The sequence below is a fragment of the Glycine soja genome, chromosome 13 (assembly GCF_004193775.1).
Source record: "Glycine soja cultivar W05 chromosome 13, ASM419377v2, whole genome shotgun sequence".
NCBI classification, from domain to species: Eukaryota; Viridiplantae; Streptophyta; class Magnoliopsida; order Fabales; family Fabaceae; genus Glycine; species Glycine soja.
In genome coordinates, this window is record NC_041014.1 from 26,976,991 (window position 1) to 27,000,283 (window position 23,293).

At 30.0% G+C, this 23,293-nt stretch overlaps 1 protein-coding gene across 2 annotated transcripts; it reads left to right on the forward strand.

The window, feature by feature from the left end:
• The first annotated feature begins 12,571 nt into the window (after positions 1-12,571).
• Positions 12,572-22,558, forward strand: LOC114380950 (glycinol 4-dimethylallyltransferase-like). 2 transcript variants are annotated; one of them, XM_028340090.1, is made up of 14 exons: positions 12,572-12,729; positions 12,823-12,873; positions 15,514-15,570; positions 16,379-16,635; positions 16,772-16,855; positions 16,941-17,015; positions 17,406-17,489; positions 17,588-17,677; positions 19,782-19,883; positions 20,412-20,507; positions 20,609-20,680; positions 20,765-20,863; positions 21,701-21,805; positions 22,202-22,558. In XM_028340090.1, the coding sequence occupies exons 1-14, from the start codon at positions 12,678-12,680 to the stop codon at positions 22,241-22,243; spliced, it is 1,266 nt and encodes a 421-aa protein (XP_028195891.1). In that variant the 5' UTR covers positions 12,572-12,677; the 3' UTR covers positions 22,244-22,558. The 2 variants fall into 2 exon arrangements, with proteins under 2 accessions (XP_028195891.1, XP_028195892.1); XM_028340091.1 differs by lacking the exon at positions 15,514-15,570.
• The last annotated feature ends 735 nt before the right edge of the window (positions 22,559-23,293 follow it).

The window sequence follows — 23,293 nt, forward strand, 5'->3', positions numbered from 1 at the left end:
GTGTTGATAATGCAATAGAGGTTTATCATCCATGAGAATGATGCCAAAGGGTAAACCAAATACAAATGATATAAAATTTGAAGTTGGGTGATGCAAATGTGGTATTGACATGCACCTCTCATCTATTTATCATTTAAACTGTGTTCAGTTTTGCAAGCACAAATACACTTAAGGTAATTGTAATGCCTCGAGATTGCAAAGCACATTTATAATTAGTCTCGTGTAAGGCCTCGAGATTCCAAAGCACGTTAACATGATTGTGGTACTGTGATGCATTGAGATTCTAATTCACGTGAATCATTGAAATTTCGTGCACATTGTTCACCCGCATGCGTACGTTAACCCCATTAACTTGGTTCTCAATAATTCGCATGTCCTCAACATTACACTTAAGGTAACTGTAATGCCTCGAGATTCCAAAGCACATTTATAATTTCTCTCGTTGTAAGCCCTCGAGATTCCAAAGCACGTTAACAACAACTGTGGTACTGTCACGCATCGAGATTCTAATGCACGTGAACCAATGACATTTTCATGCACACTATTCACCCACATGCGTATGTTAACCGCATTAGCTTCGTTCTCAACATTTCGCATGGCCTCAACATTACACTTAATGTAATTGTAATACCTCGAGATTCCAAACCACATTTATAATTTGTCTCGTTGTAAGGCCTCGAGATTCCAAAGCACGTTAACACGACTGTGATACTGTGACGCATCGAGATTCTAATTCACGTGAACCATGGACCCGTGATTGATTGCATATATAAACCTACCATGTCACCCAATACTTTGCACAGTTGTGTCTAATCAAATTGTGAGAGAAAATAGAGAGGGCTAGCAATGAGGTCAGAGCCTATTTGTGCGTACGTTTATATCAATGGTGAAATCATTCAAAGTTCAAGTGCAAATGCAATTTTCATAGGTGACAAGACAAATTCGTTACTCTTGAATCTAACAATGACGCTGCCAAATATAATCACTGCAATACAGTCATCAATTACAGATAATGGTGTTACGCCTATAATTAATGCCCTTTGGTATCGTTGTCCTGTATATCAATTCAATGGTGAAGTTCAATATAAGGCAATTCAAATTATTGACGAAGAAGGTGTCTTATGCATGCTTCATACATTTCTCAATACGACAAGTGTAATATGTATAGAACTTAAAGTTGATGTTCATAATTCATTATCACCTACTCAAGTTAATGACCTAAGTTGGACCGACATGGAGCAGAAGCTGGAGAATACCCAGAAATTAGAATGAATAATTTAACATATTTTGTTGTTGTAATGCATTGAAGTTTTTCTCCGCCTTTATTATCTAGTTGTAGTTTTTGCATGCTTTGAAGTTGTTATTTTCAATTTACTTCAGTAATAATAGTCTACATATGCATGATTTCAGAGATGCGGAGCAATGTCAGACTTAATCCTCACATGCACTGACACCCCATTAAAGTGTGGTGTTGCACATTGTTCACTCACATGCGTATGTTTACCCCATTAACATGTTTCTGAACAATCCATGTGACCTTGGCATGCGATGCGGAACACTACGGTCAACATTCATGATTAAATGAACAGTCTGTCATATATATTAATGTGTGGGGTTGCACACTATTCACTCACATGTGTACACTAATTTACTCACATGCACTTAATGTCCTACCTAACCCTCCCACCTAACCGTCGTAACTAACTTTGCTGTCTAACCCTCCCACCCAACCTTTCGATCTAACTCTCTTACCTAACCTTCCAATCTAACACTCCCACGTAACCCTACCTAACCTTCCAATCTAACATTCCCACCTAACCCTCCCATCTAACCCTCGTAACTAACTCTCCCACCTAACCTTCCAATCTAACACTTCCACCTAACCCTCGTAACTAACTCTCCCAACCTAACTTTCCAATCTAACTCTCCCACCTAACATTCCAATCTAACTCTGGTACTAAACTTTCTCAGCCTATATATAATATCACCATTTGACAACAACATATGACACACAACAACTTTCTCACAAAACAAAACTCGATTTGTAACTCTCACACCATTTCCACTCATATCCCATAAGCACCACCATGGCTCCACCTAAAGAAATTGCGACCATCATTTACCACAATGGTCACATTGTAGACGATCCAGTTCAAGGATCGATGTACACGTCTGCGAGCCCAATATTTTTTTACGCCAGTCGTTCTATTACGTTTACACAATTCATTCGAAAAATTAACAATCGTCTCCCTACTCAAGCAACTGAACAAGTTGCTCAATTGTTATTTCGTGTCCCTATTTCATTTCATCTTGGTCATACACATTTTATTTCAACTCAACTTTCGACAATGATGATCTTAGAGGCGCGATGGAAAAAATTATCCAGAATCCACAATTGAATTCTGCCGAATTCTATGTTGTTACTGAGCTTATTCCTCAACCACAACCATCATCTCCACAACCCTCATGTCCACAACTACAACTACCGCCTCCACAACAGTTACCGTACAACAACATAGACCTCAATAATCTAGTATCTTCATACAACAACCTTGAATCACAAGAACCCTTTGACATTTATACTTCATACACACAAATATTATCCGAGAACGATTCTTTTTTTCATGGCCAACAAACCTTCTTTGACCAACAAAACCATCCTTCATCCCCCTTTACGCAACCTTCACAACTACCACAAACGCAAACATCAAACCGAGATGAACATCTCATTGCTAACGAAGATCCCATTATATGATTTCATGATGAAAACATGGATGATTTTAGTAAGGATGAGGATCAACGGTTCTTTGATCACATCAATCACCAAAGCAATAACCAAAGTTATGACCAAACCAATGACGAGGGTGTTGCCAGACTAACGACACCTCTGTCACCTCCGTTGCAATATCAGCAACCTAGGTGTCCAGTAGACTTGAACTTTGACCACCTACCACACTACATTGATCGACACTATTTTGTTCATCAGCAACACAATGTACAACCACCAGTCGGTATACTCGAGGTTGGCATGACCTTCGATGACAAAGCACAATGTATTCGAGCAATCAAAGAATACAACATCAGAAATCATTTTGATTGCAGAACAATTTACTCTGACTAGAGAAGGCTAAACTTCGTCTGCAAGTTACATGAAAATGGTTGTACATGGAGCTTGGGCGCATGCAATTCAAAGAGGCATAACAAATGGATTATCAAGAGTATCAGAGGTCATTACACTTGTCTCGTGCCAATGCTCAGACAAGATCATCGCCAACTCGACAAACACGTCATAGCACAGATCATCCAACCAATTGTCAAAACAAACCCAATCGTCTCCATCAAGACGTTGATTGTAGAGATCAAAACGTTCATGAATTATACCCTATCCTACAAGAAGACATAGTTAGCAAAGCAAAGAGCGTTGGAGATGATTCATGGAAACTGGGAAGAATCATATGCCAAACTGCCAAAACTTTTTGGAGCTTTGCAATCTTGTGTTCCCGGGACTATGGTCGCTGCTCAAACAGAATCCTTGTATGAGGGGGGAGAAATAGTACCGGGTAAAAGATTCTTTAAACGTGTCTTTTGGTCATTTGCTTCATGCATTAATGGTTTTGCATATTGCAAACCCATAGTACAAGTAGATGGTACATGGCTTTACGGGAAGTATACTGGCACACTGTTGATAGCTACCGCACAACATGGAGCTAACCATATCTTCCCGATTGCCTATCCCATTGTAGAAGGGGAGACAACTTCAGCTTGAGGTTTTTTTTTAAAGAATTTGAGAAGACATGTTACTCCATAAATTAACATTTCTCTCATTTTAGACTGACACACCCCTCAATTATAAGTGCCTACAACAACCCAAGTAACTTATGGGTCCAGGACACATCCCACTTCTTTTGCCTGTGCCACATTGCACAAAACTTTCTTCGCGGTAACTCAAACTGCAAACATTTAAAGAAACCACTCATGTTGGCTGGTGAGAATCTATTTTATTTATTCGTTATAATTTTCTTTCAATCAAATTTTATAACATAATACATTGATTGAATATTTACAGGTTACGCATACACGGAGAAGATGCACTGGCGACATCTTGGGGATATTCGTGCAAATAAGCCAAGTGCAACTGAATGGCTTGATCAATTACGCAAACAAAAATGGGTACAATGTTTCGATGAGAGGAAACGTTGGGGACATATAACTACCAATTTGTCGGAGTCTGTTAATTCCATGTTAAAAAACACAAGACATTTACCAGTGTCATCGTTGGTTGAGGAGACGTATTTCAAGACCGCACAACTCTTTGCTAACAGAGGTCAACAAACTCAGGCAATGATCAACTTCGGCTCACAGTATTCTGAAGTCGTCCTACTGAGATGGACGAAGAGGAAAATGAACGAGCAAGTAGAAAAAAAATGTGAACTTTGCCGACAACATGGTCATAGCAGAAACAATTGTCCTAATATATCTCCATCTTAAGTTTTTGTTTAGGCAAATGTCATTGTTTAAATATTCTATTGATAATGCAATATAATATTCCTTTATAAATAAATTGTTAAAAGCTTTAGTTTTATCATTTTTAATTAAATTTAATGACATAAACAAACTAATTATATTTAGTAAAATAATTAACTTTAATATTTAATTTTTTTTCTAAAATAAATAATTAACAATCGGAGTGTTTGTTTATTTATTCTATATATAGAAAGTGCTTTGTGTTGTTACTGTTAGTAGGTTAGTTTCCATGGATTCGTTCGATGCTATATCTTCTCCTCATTCTTATTCAGTCACGGCCGGTATCTCTTTTTAATTTCACATCACCCATTAATTACTTTTTTCTTTGATTTAACCCTTGGGTATTTGGTCAATTTTTCATTATTATCAAATTATTTGCTGACTAATATGAGAGGAACCATTAATTGGTATATTTATTTTGCAAGTATATATGTACGTGTGTCACCCATTCGAATTTCTCACAATTTTCTGCTCACGTTTTACGAGAATTCACACTTTTCAAACTGGATTTTCAAAAACAATTTAGTTCCATCAAGACAGCCTATTTAAATATTTAACCATACCATATTATAATATTAATTTTAGTAAACGCATTGACTAGGAAGCACAAGTTGCACTTTGTACAGGTTCATATTGAACCTCAAAATGATAGTTTAATGTTTGAACGGTAGCTGAACATGTGTTAGTAAAAAAAAATAGGAAAAGAAAAATAATACAAAAATAATATAATATCATAATTATACAATAATAAAAATTAAGAAAATAAAGCATCATATTTATTGGTTCTTAAAATTTAAAGGAATATATTACAATATTCATGTACAAACTTCAACAATACAGAATAACATCATCACAAGTTCCTTTCCAAAAAAAAAATAACAATAATAAACAACTAGGGTTTATTTTTATATTTTTTTTTTTAAAAATCAATATAATATTGCATTAGATATTATTTATTGTCATATTGTGAAAATATTTTTTTATAGAAAGAATATATTTCTTGTTAATTTTTATCTTTTGACAAGTTTCTTCTATTTTACTTTTTGATCAATTCTTCTTATAGCCGGTTAATGTGATTTATTTATAGCATGTTAATTTAGTTGAGTATTCTCATATCAAGTTTATATATTAATTTGAAGCAAATAAAACAAGCTTATCCGCTGAATCCAGAAGGGCCAAGATATTGGAAACAATGTTTCAAAACTCAAATCGATCTGTTCGATGAGACTGAGTAGACCATGAATCAAAAGTCTGATCGAGTCATAATTTGACTGTCCAGGTTTGTGGTTAAACTAGTGATTCACACACTTTTTTTTCCCTCAAATTATCCAAAATGACATCATTTTATGCTTGTAACTACTAAAAAAACAAAGAAAGAAGAGCTCACGTTTTTGGCTCATTGTCTCATGTGAATCTCCTCCTTCAAATACAAGAAGGAAATTAAGAAACCCTAAGCATTCTTCCACTACACATCGTCAATGACATTCTCCAACTACCAAAGCACCATCGACAACACCCTCCAACCACTAAACTACCATCGACGGAACCCTCTGACCATTGAACCAACATGTCCATCCATTATTGCTCCAAGTCACACTAGCTTTAACCACCTTCGAATCAGTCATGGCTCCTCCTTCCCTGCCTGTGTTTGCGACCTTTCTCCATATAAGTTGGTCACATAATCGAACAATCATATTACCCAATGATCATAGCTTTTTTTTAAAAATGATATTTTTAACAAAATAATTATAAATTTAAAATACCAAAACAAACTTGATTAACATTTAAGAGACAAAAAAATAGGGTTAAATATAATTTTGGTCCCCGATAAATTTATGTTTTTGCATTTTGTCTCTGATAAATTTTTCTTTTGGATTGAATTCTTATTATTTCAATTTTTTATTTAGGTCCCTGCTGTTAGTCCGTAATCGTTAAGTGTTTACGTGACTATTAACTGGCCACACAAGCATGTTACATGTGATTTTTTTCTGATAGAAATTACATGTGAAAAAAAAATTAAGTACAAAATGACATTGTTTTGTGTGTTAAAAAATTTCATTTTTCTTTTTTTCTTTCTTTTTCCAATCTGCTACCCCTTTCTCTGTTGAGCCTAAACCCTAACATGCTCCTACTCATGGCCACCAGTGTGAAGGTGTGCAACTCGTCATTCATTCCTTGATTTAGTCAAATGTGTTATCTTCACTCCCTTAGTTCCCTTCATCTTCACCTATTCTTTTTTGCTTGTAGCTTCGGCAACCTCATTATTCGTCATCGCCGAATTTGCCGTCTCTCATCTCTGAATACCAACAATGATATCAAAAGCCCCCAAATAATTACAATGGAGAGTTTGGACAGAGCAAGAATGCTAGGTCTCTTTCCCTCATCCTATAGCAAATCAATATAATGTAAGTGTGAATGGGAAAGTATACCACATTCGAATAATAGAGGAGGGGAAATCACAATCTAACCATTGTTTGTGCTAGCCTATGAAGTACTGACACTCACATAGATATCGGACACGACATGGACACGGACACGTGAACACCTGTATTGTCCAAAATATAAAACGTAGAACGAGTGTCGTGTACCCGGACGCGTATCAAACACCAAACACAACAAAAAAACTGGAGTATCCGTACTTTATAGATACTAGCTTTGGAAGCAAATTGAATTGGCCAACGACGAAGCATCCTCAAAACAAAGTTTGGAAGATGCCGAAATACGATCCTCATCCTAGAAATGCTCCTTTTGCTGAGAACGATGCCAGCGAATGCCCAAATCTAGTCGGTACAGATTTTTGGTAAATGGTCCTAGCTTTTAACCAGTGGTTATGGGGCAGTTGTATTAGAGACGCAAGTCCATTTTGGAGCTATTGAAGATGGTGAGGGATTTTGACAGGGGAAGATTATCGGAAAAAAAAAAAAAGAAAAAGAAAAGGGTTTAGCTCAAGTTTGAGGGAACAAGAATGTTAGGGAAAAGGTGGGTCCTAGCAGGCGGGGTCATTTGTACTTTTTTTTTATAAAAAAATTCCATGCGTAATGCGTGGCTGGATATTAAGGATTACAGACTATATTTAAGTCAAAATTTCTGAAATATTAAGAATTCTATCCGAAAGAAAATATTATCAAAAATCAAACATAAAAAATATATATTTAAGAATTAAAAATATATTTAAATCAAAAAAATATTTAAGTTTTTTGTTTTACTTATTCAGTACTGCAAAGACAAATATTCTTTATATGCACCAAAGACTGTCATACTTTATTTGATTATATATTTATATTGCGATTACTTTCCTTGGAAAACTTGACCAAATGCTATGTGTATCAAGGAGAAAGAGGACTGCAAAAGGTCATTCTGTTTCAACTCGTATTCCTACTGAGATGGACGAAGAGGAAAATGAACGAGCAAGTAGAAAAAAAATGTGAACTTTGCCGACAACATGGTCATAGCAGAAACAATTGTCCTAATATATCTCCATCTTAAGTTTTTGTTTAGGCAAATGTCATTGTTTAAATATTCTATTGATAATGCAGTATAATATTCTTCTATAAATAAATTGTTAAAAGCTTTAGTTTTATCATTTTTAATTAAATTTAATGACATAAACAAAGTAATTATATTTAGTAAAATAATTAACTTTAATATTTAAATTTTTTTCTAAAATAAATATATTATTATACAAAATTCAGATTTTGAAACAAATATTCAACCTAAAATATCTTAAATAAATTAAATAATGTAAAAAAATAATTAAATTCTATAATATCATTTTGTTAATAAAAAAATTAATTTAATCAATATTAAAAAAATTAGTAATTAAATAATTTTAAAAGTAATTAAAAATATTTTTATATAATATAATATTTAATTTTTAAAAAAAAAAACACACGTAAGAAAGTCAGGGTGTCCAAACTCGACTCCCCTATAGGAAGCAAAACAGGTGTAGTTTGAGAAATAATTCTCAAAATAGTGTATTTTGAGAATCTTCATGAGAGAGAAAGTGTACATTAGTAAAAAAAAAAAAAAACCTCCACCACCAGTACCTATATCTCTACTTAATTTTAGGTTTTTTTGGTAAATACATATTTTTTCTCCTATTTTTTTCTAATCTACATTACTTTGTAATTTAATTCCCAATATATACTACTTGAGACTTTCTCTCTCTATTTTTGTTTTTTATTAATTTAAAATATTATAAATTACAAATATTATATTATATAAATTTTTAATTGGTTTTAAAATTACTTATTTATTAAATTAAATTTTATAATTTTTTTTATTTTTTTAAAGAAAAAATATACAGATAAAGAAAAATAAAAAATTGGATAACATTAGAGTACAATCTTTTAGCTATACTTTTGTAGTTAAATTCATGTGTTGTTGATATTTTTTTTGTTATGTTCATTAATTAAAAGAATAAGAAAATTAGTTAGTAGTATTAAAATAAACTAAAAAACATAGTAAAATAATAATTGATACATCTATCTTATACAATAGACATAAAATTTTAAAGAGTAGTAACTGCTATATTGAAAATATCTTTAAAAATATTTATTTAGAGTTATTTTTTGTTTTAAGTGATAAGAATTGATATTTTTTATTATTTATGACTTACAGATATGAAAAAAAAAAGATTAAAATATCCAATACTTATAACGGCTAAGTATGAACTATTTTTTATAATAAAAATATATTAAAAATATCTTTAAAGATATTTAATTAACAGTATTTTTTGTTGTCGCCACCTGCCCGAATCCATGTGGCAAGAATATGAACGATCAGGGGGTGGAGAAAGAGGATGACAAAGGATTGTCCCGTATAGACGAAGAAGAAAATGAACGGAAAGTACATGGTAATAACAGAAACAATTGTCCTAACATATTCCATCTTAAATTTTTTCATAGTCAAGTGTAATTGTTTAAGTATTTTATTGATAATGCAATATAATATTTTTCTATAAATAAGTTGTTAAACAAAAAATCTTCTCATTTTTAATTAAATCTAATGACATAAACAAATTAATTATATTTAGTAATATAATTGTATTAAAAATAATTATATTAGAAAATTGAGATTTTAAATAAAAATATTCACCTAAAAAATATGTTAAGTAAATTAAATAATAATAAAAATAATTATATTTAATAATATCATTTTCTTTTAAAAAAATTAAAAAACAAAATTATAAAATTTAATTTAATAAATAACTAATTTTAAAACCAATTAAAAAATTATATAATATAATATTTATATTTTATAATATTTTAAATTAAAAAAATAAAAAGGAGTGAGAAAATCTCAAATAATATATATTAGAAATTAAATTACGTAGATTGAAAAAAAGCAGAAGAAAAAATATATATTTACGGAAAAAAACCTTAATTTCACATTACCCATTAATAACTTTGTTCTTTGATTTCACCCTTGGGTATTCGGTCAATTTTTCATTATCATGAAATTATTTGCTGACTAATATGAGAGGAACCATTCATTGGTATATTTATTTTGCAAGTATGTACGTGTGTCACTTATCCGGATATTCTCCCATTCCTTTGACCTTTGTTAATATAACTTAAGCTATTTGAATTTCTCACCTTTTTCTGCTCACGTTTTCCGAGAAATACACACTTTTCAAACTGAATTTTCAAAAACAATTTAGTTCGATCAAAGACAGCCTATTTATATATTTAACCATACTATATTATAATATTAACTTTAGTAAACACAAATTGCACTTTGTACATTAGTGTTTCTAAAACCAAACTGTTCATATTGAACCTCAAAATGATAGTTTAATTTTTGAACGGTAGCTGAACATGTGTTAGTAAAAAAATAGGAAAAGATAAATAATACAAAAATAATATAATATCATAATTTTACAATAATAAAAATTAAGAAAATAAAACATCATATTTATCGGTTCTTAAAATTAAAATGAATATATTACAATATTCAGGTACAAACTTCAACAATACAGAACATCATCACAAGTTCTTGTACAAAATTAAAAAAAATAACAATAATAAACAACTATTGTTTATTTTTATATTTTTTTAAAAAAATCAAAATAATATTGCATTAAATATTATTTATTGCCATGTTGTGAATAGATTTCTTTTTGTTTTTTTACAAAGAATATATTTCTTGTTAATTTTTATCTTTTGACCAGTTTCCTCTATTTTACTTTTTGATCGATTCTTCTTGTAGCTAGTTAATGTGATTTATTTATAAGTAACTGAAATCAATCTCTTGAAATAAATTAATGTTAACTTAAATATTTTTTTAATTTTAGATAAAATTTTGAGAATTCAAATTGTCGCAAATAAATAACTGAAATCAATCTCTTGAAATAAGTTAATGTCAATTTAAATATTTTTTTTTATTTTAGATGAAATTTTGAGAATTCAAATTGTGGCAACTTGTGACCTGAACTTAGGAATTAAAAGATATTAATTACATCAAATTAACCAATTTTCTATTAATATGGTGTTATGATCGTATCTTAATTGAATTAGAACAATAAATTTTATCTGGCAATTAAAATTAATGGTAATGGGTCAATATCCGCGAAACCCACACTATGTCACAACACAAAGTCATTACTACGGCGTTTGATCCTTCACCAACCATCGCATAAAAGTGGTCAAACGTCACTCTCTCTAACGCGGTAGAAATGGTCAATCACCACATAAAATTAATGGCAATTAAAATTAATATCAAGAAATCAAATACCTGTCAATATGCTTAGTAAATATAATTATTTATCAATTATGTTAAACCATTTGTCTTCAGTCTTGAGCCTGTTCATATTATTTGATATTTTTAACATAAATAGATAAATGAAAACTTCTAATACATAACAACAATAATATTAAAATAATAATAATAATAATAATAATAATAACTAAATAATGCATAATAAAAATATTTAAAAATACAATATTATAACTTTAAAACAATAATGATCTAAAAATAAAATACTATTTTATATTTATAAGTTTTTAATATTTAAATATGCACAAAAATCTTAATCAAATATATTGTACTGTTTAAGTATATGTGTCGGTCATACATTCAAAATAATGACTATTGAAAATAACAAGTGTTCACATTTAAAAACACCCTAGTGAGATGCCCGTGCTGATATTCCTAGTTGATTGAAAAGTTTGAATAATTAATATAGAACTACATGTACATGTAGTTAATAAAGTATGATTTTAAAATAACGTGTTAATATTATATATTATTTGATATTGTTCAAAATAAAAGAAATGATGTACAATGAATCAAACGATTACATGATTGGATAATATGTACCTCACTAAATTAAAGAAAATAATACACACAAAAATTACAAAGCATAAACTATTTGTCCACATTTAATCTACAATAAAAATTCATAAAACATTACATATAGTAACCAAAATAAGGCCACACAAAGAAAAGAATGGAGGTCTCAACAAAAAATACGGGAAAAAAATCAAGAACATTAAGTTATGAGACAATAAGAGACAGAAAAATAACTACATAATTGATCGGTTAACAAACAAATATTAAAAAAAACTATTACTGTTAGCCCGTGCCTTCAAATAACCTAAGTACAAATGGAAAAATATTAGCCAACGAAATAAGTTTATAATTAATCAGAACAAATCATAAATTGTTCAGTCAAAATTAAAAAAAAAATAGAAAAATTATTTAATACCCAAAGATATTCAACTTACAACATGAATTAAGATAGGAGAAGAAGGCACATAAAAAACCTTTGAGATGCACATAAGTAAAATAAAATATTAGTCAGATATAAGATATTAGTTACATATGACGACTTCGTCCTACCATAAAATCTATGATTAATTATATACTTCGTAACGAAATTTGTCAAATACTTCGGCGCCTGCAGTTCTTTTTTATCTTTGCTTGGTTCAATTACTTTGACAACTATTCTTTTGTTATAATATTCTACTTAATTGTTTTCAAAAGATTGACCATGGAAGATGAGTGTTTGAATTTTTGCATATAAATCAAAAAATCATATCGAGTCTAGTGTATAAAATCTCTCTTCCCTGCGTCTCCTAAGCTGCAAGGGTGTGTTTGGTGTTTAATTATTGTATAGAAAGTGCATTGTGCTGTTAGTGAGTTCAGTTTCCATGGGTTCGGTGCCCCTTTTTTCTTCTCCTAATGCTGGTTCAGTTACAACTGGTACCTATTTTTCTCCTTGAGTATTTGGTCAATTATTTGTTATAAAGTTATTTATTGCCTAATATGAGAGAAACCAATGGTAATTAATTGTAGGTGGAAATCTCTGGAGGAGTAAACATTCCACAAAGAATATTTACTATGCAAGTATGTGTCTCTCATCCTCTATTCCTTTATTCTAATTTGTTATCATTACGTTAACTATTTGAGTATGCCGCATTTTATCTGTTCATTTGCTGCGATAAACACAAAATGTTTCAAACTGAATTTTCCATTACAAGATCGCTCGATCAAGATAGCCTGTTTATTATATCTTTAATCATAAAATATTATAATAATAAATTAGAAAAACCATTTGTCATTTGTCAATATAAGAGCACAAGTTGGACTGCGTAAATATATGTTCGTAAATTTAAACTGTTCATTAAACTGCTCAAAGCAGTATAGTTTAAAGTTTAATGATAGAAAGTTGGTTACCAATACCAATAAAGTAAAATAAAAATTAAAGAAAACATAAATATATTAAGAAAACATAATTTCATAATTTTACAATACTATAAATTAAAAACTAAAACAACATATTTACTTGTTCTTAAACTTCAAAGTATACAGAAAAAATAAAATAAAAAATCAAATGAAGTATATTACAATATTTAGGTACTTCACAGATACAGAATAATGTCCATTATCACAACTTCATGTCGAAAATACAAAAAGTAATAAAACACCATTGGTTTACTTTTTTATTTTTTAAAGTGAAAACAATATCATATTAAATACTATGTATGGATACACTGGGAATCCATTTCTTGTTAATTTTTTCCGGATCTTTGACCGGTTCATATATATATATATATATATATATATATATATATATATATATATATATATATATATATATAAAAGAAATCAAATTATACATGTCTTCTTGAAAATTATTATATTATTTTATAATTTTATTTGAATAATATTTTCTTAATATTCAACAACATTTGATTGAAAGTTCTTTTCACATTAATTATATATATATAATTTTATATTAATTCAAAATTATTGTTACCTCGTTCATATAAATTAAAATTAACGTAATATAAATATTTTAAAATATACTAAAACATGAATAATTTAATTGTATTTTTATTGTTCAATTTTGATAAAATTTGGCATAGATGATGAGATATAATTCAACAGTTGAATTAATAAAAATCACAATCATATTATATATCAAGTTATAAAAATGATGTAATAGTGATCAAAGTTACATCGGTTTAGTTTGATTATTTCTCGTGTGTGTCTTTATATATATATATATATATATATATATATATATATATATATATATATATATATATATATATCTTACTTATCACATGAGAATGACCCTTTTAGAAGATGATGATAATAAGTTTCATTTGTTAGATTAAAATGAAAGATTAATATTAAAATATTTTAAATTCAAATTAAAATTTCATTTAACCATAAAATCTCTATTAGACCAAACAGAAAATTAAATATTTTAAAGATTTAATTTATGTAAAGATCGTCATCACAACTATTGTCACCATGATCATCGTCGTCACCATCAACATGACCATCATTGTCACGCTCGCCTTCATTGTCACTAATGGCAGTGCTAACAGTGACGATAATATTGATGACGACAACAATAATTATGATGACAATCAAAACAGTAGTGACAGTGACAATAATAACGATCATGTTGGTAATGATGGCGGTGATAATCATGATAATAGTGGTTGTAGCAATAGTAATGATTATGGTGATAATATTGATGTAAATTAAATATTTAAAATATTTTATTTTTTGTATGGTAATCTATAGAAATTTTATGATTAAATGAAATTTAAATTTAAATTTAAAATATTTAATTTTAATTTTTCATTTTAATCTAACAGATAAAAATAATCGTTCTCATTCTCACATAAAAGAATCATTTTCATATATATATATATATATATATATATATATATATGAATCTCATATTTTTTATCTCTTTACTTTAAATTTAAATATATTTTTTTTTCTTTTTTCTTCTCTCCTTCTCTCCCACCAAACAATTCGTTTGACCCAGCCTAATTAAATATAAGGTGTACATTGAAAATTTCCATACTGCTTGACTTGACCTAATTCCTCTTTCTTCACAATTTCCATGAAATGGAAATTAGCTAATTAGATGGCATTACACTATTTCGGCGGCATAGGTGTTATTTTTTTTTTTTCATGACTTTAGTGACTTTAGAATATTGTTCTTTATATCAATAAAGATTAATTCAATTTACAATAAACAGACACATATCTTAATTTTATTCTTATTTTTTATGTGGAAACTTTATTACATTATTAGTAAAAAAAATATAAATATTTTTATAAGTATTATATATATATATATATATATATAAATATATATATACCAAATATATATATATACACACACACCAAAGACAACTATATTATTGGGTTATGCTGAAATTATTTGTATACGGAAGGTGGACAATAAAAAAAATTTGTCGAGTCTAAGTCTATAATAAATTATAATATTTCATTCCTCTCGTCTCCACTATATATAGGGATTTGTGTTTCTTTATTTGTTCTATATATAGAGAGTGCTTTTTGTTGTTAGTGAGTTAAGTTTCCATGGATCGTGCGCTTGTTATGTCTTCTTCACCTAATGCCTGTTCAGTACGCACAAATGCTACCTATATATATGTCCTAGTTTGGTCCATTTTTCATTAGAAAATTATTTGCTAATATGAGGAACCATGATAGTTGTAGGTGGAAATCTCTGGCGCTGGAAACATTCCACTAACAACATTAACTATCCAAGTATGTCCCACATAGTCCCCATCCCTTCTTCTTCTTTTTTTATCAGTTCCCCCTATCCCTTTAAATAACATTGAGTCCTTGTTCTCATGGTTCACAAATTCTTTTTCTTTGAAGCATTGATTTAGATAGCCTTTCTTTTGGTTGATGATGCACCCTCAAGGGTTGCGATTTAGCTTGGTGTCTTCTGGCAACATTATGTGCTTTGTATTTAAACTTTTTTTAGCAATAATATTTCTGTCTTTCAAAAAAAAGAAAGAAACTTTCTTGAGTATCTCAATATTTAGCATTATTTCATTCATCTGGTATATTAGTAGAAAGAAACCACTTTTTCAAAGTTAAAGTTATAACCAAGTATTTTCAAAACTATGTGACATTAATTCTTCAAGCACCTAACGAAATATGGAAGTATTTTTTTCCAAAGGATAATTCTATTTATGTTAAAAAAAATCAATTTTCTTTTAACTATTCGTATTTTCAAAATTGTTAAGTTTGCATGATCAATTAGCGATATGTTTTTTTATAATAAACATCGCAACTTACTAATATGCTTTCATGTGTGTGAATGACTAATGAATCTGACTTTGTTTCTAAAAACCAAAATTTCCATATTAAGGGACTTTTTAATGTTTTTTTCTATAAAAAAACATCAATTTTGGTGATGACTTCTCTTATTTCAATTTTAAATTTGAATATTCTTTCTCGATTCATCATCTCACCATGATCAATTGGTTAAATCAATTTGAAAATAAGAATGAACTGTTTTGTTGTGTATGGCCACTAATACTACATCCATCATTTGGTGCTGTAGGTTTACAACACAAAAGGAAAACTCGAATAGAATATAATCTTTTGAGGTCCCAACAGTCTAGTTTGAATCATCAATACAAATGCAATGAAGGAGGGCCTACATATAAAGAAAGCAATATAAAATATGTTGTGAAAGCAGCCCCTGCACCTTCTGGTTCCGAATCTCTTGCTTCTAGCCCCAAAAATATTTTTGACTCTGTCAAAAATTTCTTGGTTATTTTGTACTATTTTTGCTATCCTTACTCAATGATTGCCCGAGTAAGTTCAAACTTTTCTAGTGTTATTCTCATAAATAATCCTCAAATATTATGGTTAATATTAACTAAATCTGTTCATTTGGATGATAGTAATATCATTAATGTTTTAAATGTCAATTTAATTTGTCTTTGGCCAGACATTGTGCACAATTTCCGCATCTTTCCTTGCGGTAGAGAAACTATCAGATATATCTCCATTATTCTTTGTTGGTTTGTTACAGGTCAGACTCAAAACATGTTTTTTCTTCTTTAAATAACTAATGGTAAACTATCCTTTAACTATTTTGAGTTTTTAAAATGTTTCAGGTTTTGGTAGCTCACTTTTTTATGGATCTTTATATTAATGGTGTGAATCAAGTGTTTGACCTTGAAATAGACAAGGTACGAAACTTACTACTAGTAATAAATAATTTGGATCAATAATCATTTACTTTTTTTCATGTCTTTTAGGCTTCTATATTGTTGCATAAAAAATAATAATATGATAGCAACAAAATTATTGTCTAGATTATCTAAAGTCAAATATTCTGAAACACATAAAGACTAGGTGTACAGTGGAGCATATTTGCTCATATGCAACAAGTTTAACACTATATATTTTTTATTACTTAAATCCTTTTTATAATTTCGTTTGTCAAGCCTCCCTAATTATTGTATCCTTTGACATAATGATTAGAACATGCAACCTATCATAGCTTACAAACTTTTAATTTGAAGTACGTAATCTATTGTTTGTCTTATTACTATTCTATGTTGTATGTTTTATTGCAGATAAACAAACCATATCTTCCATTGCCATCTGGCAAATTATCATTTACAAATGGTGTCTTTATTGTTGTATCATCTGCAGTTCTGGTACCAATATAGATCCATCCCTTTATACTATAATATTTTTCAAGATGAGCTTCATTGACAAACTAGACGGGGACTGATTATTTTATTCTTTTTTACAGAGTTTTTGGCTTAGCTCGATTATAGGTTCTCGACCATTGATTTGGAGTCTTATATTGTGCTTTTTGCCATGGACTGGCTATTCAGTCAATGTGAGTTCTTTTCAATTGCATATAACTTCTTTTTTCCCTTACAATGTTTTAAGGCATAAGTATCAAACAAATAAAGTATCGAGTCAACATCTACATGTGTCAATCTTTATCCTAAGTCTTAGGGTGTATTTGTTCCACGAATTATTTCTTTAATTTTAAAAAAAAATTTCTTGAAAATATAACATGAGAATGCTATTTTTAGTATTTTAAAGAAATGTGTTGTATATTTAATAATAATTATTTTATTATCTCACAATAAAAATGAAAATAAATATTCTGATCCTTATATTTTCGAGAAAATAAAAAATAATATATAAAATTAACGCTCCCTTAGGTTGCAATCTTTCGGATCTATCCCTCGTGGTCAGCCTAAGTTTATTTATTTTAATTACTTTATTTGTGAAATATTATTTTTTGGATATAAATAAGATAGGATGTGTAATTATCTAGAGCAGACATTTACCATTAAAATATTGGGAAATAAGATAGGTTGGACAATTATCTGGGTTGCAATGTTATGGGTTGTTGGGAAATTGAGAGGGTAAATACTAAAGAGATTTACACCAATGAACTATGAGAAATCATATAACTAAACCTGACACTACACCTTAACCTAAAACCTTAAGGTTCTAATTTATGGGTCATGTCTTCACTTATATGATACTCAACTTTTTCATTCCTATACAATGTGAAATTTTACCTCACACTTATACTTCGATAATCATACCAATTGTTTGTAACTAGAGGGATAAACGTCGAGGAGATTTATACCAATAAGTCATGAACAATCATATAAGTGAACCTAACCCCAAACTTTAACTAAAAACCTTAAGACTCATGTTTATGAGTCTTCCATTTCACTTATATGGTGCTCAACCTTTTTATTCCTACATGGTGTATGACTTCACCTCACACTTGTACTTCAACAATCTCCCCCTCAAGTGTGAGTCTCTTCCACATGGTAGTCTACCCTTCGAGTGAAAGTCATTTTCAATCCACGAGTATCCAATAGTGACCCGTAGAGCTTAACCGTGGCTACCCTAGCTCGTCTAGCCATTGTTGCCAACATGCTCTAGAGAACCTTGCACTGCTACAACACTACTGGGACCCACTACCTGACCTCCATGCATGGACTCACTTGCAAGAAAGACTTTCGATGCAAAGGATCACCATGTCCATGAATCCACCGTCGTCATCTTACTCGTTTGAGTCAGTCACCAAATCAAACATGACTCTGATACCAATTATTGAGAAACCAAGGGGGATAAACACCAGAGAGATTTACACCAATGGGTCATGAGCAACCATATAAGTGAACTTGACAACACCTTAACCCAAAACCTTAAAACTCGGCTTTATGGGTCTTGTCTTCACTTATTTGATGCTCAAACTTCTCATTCTTACACAATGTGATATTTTACTTCATACTTGTACTCCAACAATCTCCCCCTCAAGTGTGAGTCTCTTTAAGATGGTAGTCTCCCCCTCGAGCAAAAGTCATTATCATCCACAAGTATTCCATGGTGGCCATTAGAGCTCACATACTCTAGATACTTGTACCACCGCTCCATCCATGGAAGACGCCTCAAGCCTAGCATATATCATCGTTATCTTACTCGTCTAAGTCGGTCACCAAGTCGAACCATCGATTCTAATACCAATTGTTGTATAATCAAGGGGGTAAACGTCAGGGAGATTTATACCAATAGACCATGATCAACCATATAAGTGAATCTGTCACTATACCTTAATCCAAAACCTTAAGTTTCTTGTTTATGAGTTTTGTCTTCACTTATATGGTACTCAAACTTCTCATTCTTATACGATGTGAGACTTCATTTCACTAATATTCCAACGCGGATTTATCCCTTATTTTCGGCCTAAGTTTATTTATTTTAATTACTTTTATTTGTGAAATATTTTGTTTGGATATTTTTTAGCCAAAACATTTAAAATTCTTTTAAACAAACACATTTACCATTAAAATTCACTATATAAATACATAAACATATATGAATATTTTCTAACAAATAAACCAATCAAGCAAGACTCATTTGAAAAATAATTTGATTGATGATGATAACACTATTTATAAACTTTTCAGGTACCCATGCTGAGATGGAAGAGATATCCACTGATCGCAGCAATGTTGATGTTTTCTAGTTGGGCAATTATATTTCCAATTACGTTTTTCCTCCACATGCAGGTTTTGTCCTATACCTTTATTGTGCTTTTTATCCACCTTTAGTTCTGGATGAGCATGTACTAACTTATATGCACGTAAGAATAATAACAAATCTTTATCCCAAGTTTTTAGGGTTGACTTCATTTGATACAATATCACTTATTTGAATTCAGCCATCATAACTAAATCATGAGATGTTAATGAAAAAGTTCAAAGAAAATTTAATATGCAGATAAAAGAATGAGATTCACTTTCATTGCTCTAGTCTGATATGTATATTAATTGAAATCTAACTATGGTAGCTATAACTGTCTCACCTAAATAATGGGAATAGAGAGTCTATAACCGACTAACTGTCAATAAGTTACGAATAGTTACATTAAGTCGTGACTCGTGAGTTATCATTTGAGACCGCCCTCTTTATGTACTATTTTTTTTTTCAAATAGCCTTATGAATGGCATACTATTTAACAACCCTTTCATGTTATTAATTAAAGGAATCTATATATTTTTTTTATTAATTGCTAATTCATATATAACAATGTCCAGACGTTTGTGTTCAAGAGGCCAGCTATCTTTCCAAGATCGTTGATTGTTACCGTTGTATTCTTGAGTTTATACTCTATAGGTATAGCATTGTCCAAGGTAAAGGCTTCTATTTTCTTAGAACATTATTTTTTTCCAAAATCAAGCTTTTGGTTAATGTATGTTTACCTAATGTAAAACCTTTTATTGGATTTATATAGGATATACCTGATGTCGAAGGAGATAAAAAATTTGGCATCCATTCTTTTTCAGCACGTTTAGGTCAAAAACAGGTATTTTTTCAAATGCAACATCTTAGTAGAATTTGTTATGCCCTCATGTACAACTCTTGGTTGTTCCTAATTAATCTTTGTCAGGTATTTTGGATCTGTGTTTCCCTTTTTGAAATGGCTTTCGGAGTTGCCCTCCTAGCAGGAGTGACATCTTCTGCTTGCCTCTGGATGAAAATTGTCACGGTAATATGCTTATTACATCTATAGGTCCTACTTATAGGTGTGTTGAAATTATTTGTTTTGCACCTCAGAATGGGGGTTTGATGTAATTTGACTAACAAGTGTTACAATATAAAATAAATGTATTATAATATCTTTGTCTAGGGTTTATTAATTAATCTAGGGAGACTTAGGTTATCTTAGGATTGATTTTTTAAAAAAATATCACGAATTATTTCTTTATTATTCTCAATATAATAAAAAATAATTTTTTTTATCTTTTGTGACACAGCTTTCACATCAATATTAATATAACTTTTATTATTATAACTATTCTATTTATTTTTCCTTGCCATTTCTACAAGAAAATCTTTAGACTAGTGAGTTTGATAAGAATAATCACCATCCAACAAGTGAGATTGTATTTTTTGCCAAGAAAATAGGAGAAAATAGAAAGAAAGAAAAAATGACAATGCTCCCAACTAATTAAGGTCCTAGGTTCTAAGCTAGAAAATTGATAGACAGTACATATAATTTCTTTTTCGCTTTGAACCTGCCTATATATACACAAAGTTTACTAGAGTGTAGTAGACTCCATTTTGTTTAATATTACGAGCTTATGATATGCCATATATCTATAGTTAAATGAAGAAATATTTCCCTAGGAAAGTTATCTTTATTGCATAAATTATTTTAATTTTATAATCTTGATAGTAGTGTCAAGGGAAAAAATTGAGTTTTAAATAAGGCATTCTTTTTGGAGAAAGCATATATCAATTTTCTTACAAATCGCTGTAAATAAAAATAAACTTATTAAACTTTCCAACAATGTTTAAAATGTATTTGGTGCCAATGTTTTAGGGTCTAGGAAATGCTGTTCTTGCTTCAATTCTCTGGTACCAAACCCAGTATGTAGATTTAACAAGCCCAGCTTCCACTAGATCCTTCTATATGTTGATCTGGAAGGTAATTCTCTTGAAGTCCATTTACCATTTGAGTTTAATATCAAGACTATTATTTAAAAGAAATGGCTATCTAATAACTTTTTCAATGTTTTGATAAATAAGGTTGATTTTTATTAACTTTCAATTTCCAAATGAAATACAACACATAATCATATTGAATTTATTTTTTGTGAACATGAATTTCTATGGTTAAGATGATGCACTTAATCATATTTCAGTCTTATTTCATCTTCTAGTGAAAAATTCAACATCGTTCAGAGAACGGAACAACTGGCATGTGAATTATTTCCATATTATCTATATATTTATTTTCATTTTTTACTAATTATATTATGTTTTGTTTCATACAAATTAAATGGAACATTGCCAAGTAATGATGCCTTGTTTCTCTTTGCAGTTGTTGTATGCAGCGTACTTTCTCTTGGCTTTCATTAGATAAGGATATCACTGAAGGATAAAACAATGTTCACAACAGATACAGCAAATAAATAACATGGATCATCTAAAAATTATTAAAACAATAAAAACTCCAAAGATATGTGTTCCCTAAATTTAAATTTTTTATATTATTAAGGTCTTTCTTCAATTGTGTGAAGACTTAGTGTATCATGTTGAGGTTGATGATGCGCAAATATGTTCATTTAAGGACAAGGAACAATAGTTACAGTGAACCCAAGTTCGAATATAGTCCGAACATGAATATACTTTGCATCTTAAATTAATTAAATTAAAGATAATGGCCTTGCACTATTTACCCAATTTTCCCTAATTTATTTCCTTGTTGATCATATAGGAATCAAATTGATGAAAATGATAAATTGCACAAAGGCTGATTAAATATAATTAATTGGATTAGAAGATCACAAAACAAGTTTGATCATGCATTTTTTTTATAAACCGTAATATTTCATAGTTCTTCCCAAGCCTGAGTCTCTCTCTCAGTCACTAACTCTATCAGAAAATGCTACTTTCAAAATAGTAATAAGACATCTAACTCTCACTTCAATTCTCCTTTTCTATTTATAGACAACATTCTAATTTAGCGGCATAGAGTTTAGCACGAACGTGGTCCAAATTAGCACGGTTGCGCTAAAAAAAGACATATTTAAATTTAGCATGGTCATGCCAAATTTCATCATGGTCACACGAAATTAGCATCTCCTACTGAAAATTTAGCATGGTTGTGTGTTCAGTCCTAGGGACAATTGCGAAATTTTATCAGCAAGTGTATTGAGTCATACAGGTAGTATAAAACGGTAAAATCGAGTATCGTATCCACATGGAGTTTGTTTCGTTCGGAAAAACGTTCATTCAATAGACATTTGTATAATATCATGAAATGGAATTACAAACAGTATATAGTTGCAATTCTAGAGATAACTACCAAATTAACTAAGTAAATGCGAGACTAAGTAGATGATTAAAACGTTGGGCTTTTCTACTGAGTGACTTGATGCAATTAAGAGTTTTTCTCTATCTAATGTTGTTT